Source organism: Phlebotomus papatasi, chromosome 2, assembly GCF_024763615.1.
Source record: "Phlebotomus papatasi isolate M1 chromosome 2, Ppap_2.1, whole genome shotgun sequence".
NCBI lineage: Eukaryota > Metazoa > Arthropoda > Insecta > Diptera > Psychodidae > Phlebotomus > Phlebotomus papatasi.
The window spans coordinates 59,236,616-59,243,125 of NC_077223.1; the positions used below are offsets into that span (position 1 = coordinate 59,236,616).

The following is a 6,510-nucleotide window of genomic DNA, read 5'->3' on the forward strand; positions in this document are numbered from 1 at the left end:
AATTATAATCAATTTTTAATATAAGAATTTAAAAATTCGTAATTTTTTAGCTTTAAAATTTACTATAAAGCAAATAGCTGGAGACTTGCAAAAAATATCCTAGATTCCTTCAACCTTCTATTTTGCAATTACGTACAAACATAAGGAAATAATAACATTAGGTAGTCAGGAAAAAAATTTCTTTATGGGACACCGATGATCCAATCGTCCTTAAGGGTTAAGCCGTTTCTTGGCTTAAGTCGTAAGTGTGTCTAAACAAGGCATAAGGAGGATCTTGCTTTTGTTTACTTCTGTCCTCTAGAACTTTTTTTTGTTAATTTTCTTATTAGATTGCGTCTTTTACGACATTTTAATCTCAATAACCTATTATGTTGTATAAAATATCTTGCTGTATTCTCTATTGAGACCAGTCGATCAGAGTATCTTGTGATATTCACACGAAAAAGCATTAGTGCTTCAAAAAAAAAAAAAAACAGATAACAGGTACGAAGATGGACGGTGGCAAAGGGGCGTACATAAGACAGTATACAGCAGCATTTTCTGGTGAGTTTAAGCTCATTACTTGATAAGGAATTATTCTAAACGTGATTTTAAGTGCTCTCTATAAATCTTAATTAGCTATAAATGGATGTAATTGAAATTCACATAATACCAGCTCAATAAAAATACCTAACATTGCACCTCTTCTAATCTCTGTACAAGGGGTCAATTGGATTTGATAAGAAAAAAAAATGAAAATAATCTGAAGTGGAATTGATAACCGTGGGAGTTTTACGGGTCTTCTTCAAAAGGGAAAATATTGTATAACCTTGAAGATAGCTTTCGTCTATTTTTCTTTCCAGGTACGCTGCTAATGGTCACAGTAGCATCTACTTTTAGCTGGTCTTCACCCACACTTCCTAAACTTCTCGCAGATGATTCTCCAATTCCAACAACGCCCGATCAGAGCTCATGGATTGTGTCATTTTATGTGATAGGTTCATTTGCAGGACCACCTCTATCAATTCTACTTGTGGATAGGTGAAAAAACCTAATGGTTAATGCGCTTTAAAAAACAAAATTCCCAAGGGGTGAATCATTCGTAATTTTTTGTGTTTTCTCGTTTCTAAAGTTTCGTGGACCTTTTCATTAGTTTCCTTAACGTTACATTATATCCTGAAGACTTTTTAGTGAAAATTATTTTGCATTTTTACTATTAAAACTTAAAACTCAAAGAGAGTGCAATAATAACTTTTTTTTAACCCATTCAGTCAATGCACCAGAAATATTTGAAATAGATTGTTCATATTTTAGAAATAGTTTCATACAGATTAATAGATGATTTTTTTGAAAAGAAAAAAATATCTATCATGGGGGCGCGGAGAATCCTTGTCAAACACGTGTCTCAACGGTCACTGAATTTGAATTCTGTACATTAATTAATTACAAACTCTTTCAATTTAGATAGAGTAACCGAATTAGCAATCAGAATTAATATCAGGAAAGAGGATGGAGGCAAGTCGGAGCATTCTCATACATTTTCCCTACAAAAATGTGGTATATTTTTTCTTAAATGGTTTTTTAGTTTTGGTATAAAACCAAATGCAATCATTTAAAACTTTTACCAAATGAAAGAGTATCTAATGTTATGTGATTGGCTCAAAATTTATAATGATTGCACGAGGATAACATTTCCTAAAACCTATATGAAAAAAACGTAAAATTCGCAATTTTTTGAATTTTTCTGATTTTTTTCTAATAGTAACACCAGTAACATTTTAAATTCAATAAAAATATATTCTTTGTTCATGTGCCTACCATTTCGTGTTATATTTATTTTTTGGGATCTAAGACTTAAAAATTATAAAGAATTTAAGACAAATATACCATTTCTGAATTAAAATGCTCCATCCGTTAGTCACTCAGCGAAATTGGCATCAAAGTATATGAGCCACATATTCCACAAAATAAATCATTTATACTGAAAAAATAAAATAACTCCAATAAATTCAATGAAATAGTGTTCATGTCTAAAATTACTTCCCTCCTATTCTAAATTAATAAAATAAACTATAAATATTTTGCTAAAATTAGGGGTGTTCCATCTCACCCTCACTTTTTTGAGTGCCTCAAAATGCAACTTTTTTAAATCTTATTTTTCGAAGTGACTATTTTCATCTAGGCATTTCTAATATTGCTATCTTAAATTTTAGAGTCTTCAAATGATAAACCAGTGCGATTCGTCTTTGTCTCGCATTCAATACGTATCCGCAATATTGAATACAAAAAAGGTGTTCCATCTCTCCTCGAATGACTATAATTGAAAGACCAAAGTAACGAAAAATCCATTCCCGACAGAAATTCCGACATCAATTGCGCAGAAATAAATGATCAAAAGTCGTCTATTTTTTGATTAATATATTAATCAATGGGTACGAATGGGTTAACTTGTGCCACGGCTAAAAGCTAAACAATAAGAGATATCGACTTCTGGTCTTCGATGACCCCCCTCCCCATAAGTCAACATTATCTAGGACAGTCTTTTTTTTCCTCCCACCCCTTCCTAACCCTCCAAAACCATGTTTTTTGATTAATTTCGAAAACGGCTCCTAGATTTTTTTCATTTTCGAATACGTTTTAAAGGTAGTCAAAGTGAATATATCGTCCCTAAACACCTATGTTTACTTTTAGATAAAGATTTTTCGAAGGTCAAAGTTTAACCATTTTGGAGGGACATCTGTAGTTTTGGGGAAAACACTTCAGTTATTTCCTTATGGCTGAAGAGTGTCTGGTGCTGTTTTTCCGAGATTTTTTTTTTGTAAGCATCCTGAAACTCTCCCACCAATTTTGTAAGATCCCCCACCCAGGGGCCTCTCAACATTTCATTTTTCCATACGTTTTTGCATAGACACTGAAGAGTATTGGCAATTTTTTTCCTAAAGAGAATTGACTTATCAGTCTGATATATTTCGAAATCGTGTATTGAAAGCTATATAAAAATACATATTTCATAATGTTCGCCGAAATAATACAAGAACTATGAGCAAATTTGTGTAAGTCGCGGTGCAATATCTGCAAAATTTTTACAAGGAAAAGTGAAAAATATCTTCACTTTTTATTAGGCTTGATGGGCCCCTGCCCCACCTAACGAAACCCAGTGATCTTTGATATCACTCGACCATTGAGGAAGACGCCGAAAGAAGAGTGAGTTTTATGATCTTATTAGGTTGAAAACTTTACAAATTGTGTTGCCGTGTTCGGACGGAGCTTCCCTCCGAAAATTTTCAGTTATAATGGTTTCTGGTTTTTCGGGTTTACCTTGGGTTTCGCAAAACAATTTTTAACATTCTCGGTTTCCGCGAAACAATTTCTTGCTTTCACAAATTTCGCGAAATAATTTTTAGGTGCCTCGGGTCTTCCAAAGTGTTTTTCGGGCAATTGGCAAGGGTTTTTCCATATGAATCACCCCTTGGAAAAACGTCTTGATTTTCTCCAATTTTGAGACATTTTTCCTCAAGTTCAAGTTATGGTAAACAATTTTTGGGTTTCTCGGGTATTGCGAGAAACTAGATCTTCCGCATGAATCACCCCTTGCAACCCGGAAAAATTTACGAAGCTTTCATTTCTTTGTAGATTGGGACGAAAGATCACCCTACTTTCTGCCGCAATTCCTGCGATCACTGGAATGATCTTGGTATTGGTAGCTAATAGTTATCAAATATTGTACGTTTCGAGGATTTTCACTGGAATGACTTCTGGAATGGCTTATTCTGCAATGTCCATGTATTTAGGAGAGATCTCTTCAAATAAGATCAGAGGATCAATTGGAACTTTGCTGACTGTTATGGCAAAATTTGGTGTTCTATATACCTATGCTATTGGACCCTATATATCAATAAGTATGCTAGCTTGGATGCTCTTGATTTGGCCAGCCCTCTTCATTCTCACATTTATCTGGATGCCAGAAACACCCTACTTCCTACTTCTCAAAGATCGTTCTAAAGATGCCGAGAAGAGCCTCAGGTGGCTGAGGAAAACCGATGATGTTACCGAAGAGCTTGAGAAAATGAATGAAGCGGTGAAAAAAGCCCAGGATAATCGTGGAACTTTTAAGGAATTGTTTTCCCATGGTAATAGACTGAGTCTCATCATTTGCTTAGCAATGGGAGCATGTCAACAACTCTGCGGGAGTCAGGCCCTTATTGCCTATTCCGAACAAATTTTCGAAGAAATAGTTAGCGGTTTGAGTGGAAGTGAATCAGCGATCATTATGGGTGTTGTTCAACTTGTAGTAGCGTCATTCTCATCCTCAATTGTCGATCGTTGGGGCAGAAGACCATTGCTTCTGCTCTCAACATGCGGAGTAACAATTTGCAACGCCATCGTTGGCCTTTACTTCTACCTGCTCCACATAGAAGTAGACATGGATGCACATGCTTGGCTACCAATTACTACCATCATGATCTTCATTATTACTTACACAGTGGGCTTAGCAACGGTTCCTTTCGCTCTTCTCTCAGAGCTTTTTCCTACAAATATCAAAGCTCTAGCCACAGCATCCTTTACTCTAGTAGCAGGAGGTTTTGCTTTTGGTGTCCTCAAGCTCTACCAAGTGGTTTCAGATAATATTGGGATGCATGTTTCATTTTGGGGATTTGCAGCGTTTAGCCTTTTCTTTGCCATCTTTGTCTATTTCCTAGTTCCTGAAACTAAAGGTCGTCCCTTTGAAGTTATTCTTGAGGATATGAAATCTCCCTTCAAACGAGGAAGAAAGGACGCAGAAAAGACTGAAGCACCAGTTAAAGTGCAATGAATTTTTTAATCTGTTACATCTTAAGCTGTGATTTTTCTTGAAATAAAGTCCCGGAAGTAAATAATAAAAAAAAACAAAGCAAAATATTCCTAATATAAGAAATTTTCTTTTTTCTTACTCTGGTTTCGAACATTTCATATTTTTCCCATATTTTAGATTTTACTTTAATGAAATAAACGTTTTTGCAGATTGTAAACGAGTTAGGATCAAGGTTAGGATTCAATTGAAATACATTTAAGATTAACTTTTCAATATAAGAATTAAAGACGATATAAACAAATAAAACATCATAACCGTTGTAGTTTAGACAGTGCTCAACATCTAAGGCTATAATGCAAACGAATAAAATAATTAAAGTAATAAGGACGGCTATCAATGTTGCCAAACAATTGCACGTTGCAACCAAAGTTCATTTAAAAAAGATCAGCAAATATTGTAAAGATAAATAGATAAGGGAAGTAAATTCCAATGGAGTAAAATAATTATTATCATTTTATTCTTCGTAATCTCATCTAAAAGTGCACATTCACCGATCGGATTAAAACTTTCCTAAAGTATTTTTCCAACTATTTAATTACGAATGTATGGGTAATCAAAAACGTTCATATTTTGGGATTAGTTTCCTACAGATTAAGTAGATGAAGAAAATTTTTTTATCTCGTGTGGGGGCGCGGGGAGCCTCTGTCAAACACACGTCTTAACGGTCACTGAATTTAAATTCTGTACATTAATTCATTACAAACTCTATTGCTTTAGATAAAGTAACTATCCAAGAACACCAATTGGCAACTAGAATTCAAATCAGGAAAGAGGAAAGAGGCCAATTTTAACAAATTCCACGGGATGTCGTATTTTCCGTCCGCTATTTTGAGCAAAAATTTTGCATGACCTTCCGCGAAGCAAGAAAAAAGTAACAAAATGTATTTTCATCTCTGTCGGACTATTTTGGTCAAGTAACTGAATAACTAACGTTACTAAAAATCCATTCCCGACAGCAATTCAGATAAAAATTGCCCAGAAATAAATCATCAAAAATCACTCAATTTGCGTATGATGTATAATACAATGGTAAGGAATGGGTTAATGGTCAGGAATTTTCGTCCTTCAGAACATCACAGAACTGCTGGATTTTCCTTGTTCATGAATGAAAACACATCCAAGATCAAAATCCAAGTCAAGACACATCTCTCCTGCTTCCTACAGAAATCCCAGATTCTTGGAATTTGGTTATATATTTTGTTCAATCTCCTCAAGAACCCATCTTGGTCAGCACTAATCACCTGCTTCCTCCAGAAAATCTCAGAACTTCTGGGATTTTCTTGAATATTATGCCCAAAACACTTCAGATACATTCTGTGGTCAGAGGATTCATGGAGCTTCCTTTAGGAAATCCCAGATCTTCTGGGATTTTCTTGTTCGTTATGCCCAAAGCACTTCATATAAGTATAATTTTATGATTCGATCGGAATCCTACAGAGGGAATGAAGGCTTGTGGTTGTGGCCATCCAGTCCTTTTACTCGCGACGGTAAACTCTCCTACGGTATGATACGAAGAATGATCCTGAAAGTCTGTGAGAATTCAAGTTATTAATTCTATTTGGCTTTTGTTTCCAATCTGAAGTGTTTTTGACATAATATACAAGAAAATCCCAGAAGATCTGGGATTTATGGAGGAAGCTGGAGAAATCTTCTAACCAACTTGGGTTGACATTATCATA

General features: G+C 34.9%; 1 protein-coding gene across 1 annotated transcript; it reads left to right on the forward strand.

The window, feature by feature from the left end:
* Positions 1–402: 402 nt before the first annotated feature.
* On the forward strand, positions 403–4,894 carry LOC129801934 (facilitated trehalose transporter Tret1-like). Its single transcript, XM_055847422.1, has 3 exons — positions 403–543; positions 843–1,020; positions 3,613–4,894. Exons 1-3 carry the CDS (start codon positions 492–494, stop codon positions 4,790–4,792), a joined length of 1,410 nt encoding a protein of 469 aa, XP_055703397.1. The 5' UTR covers positions 403–491; the 3' UTR covers positions 4,793–4,894.
* Positions 4,895–6,510: the final 1,616 nt, after the last annotated feature.

Coding starts and splice junctions, on each gene's coding strand:
- LOC129801934 (XM_055847422.1), top strand. CDS start 492: ATGGACGGTGGCAAAGGGGCGTACATAAGACAGTATACAGCAGCATTT. Junction 544..842: donor GTATACAGCAGCATTTTCTG/GTGAGTTTAAGC, acceptor TTTTCTTTCCAG/GTACGCTGCTAATGGTCACA. Junction 1,021..3,612: donor TCAATTCTACTTGTGGATAG/GTGAAAAAACCT, acceptor ATTTCTTTGTAG/ATTGGGACGAAAGATCACCC.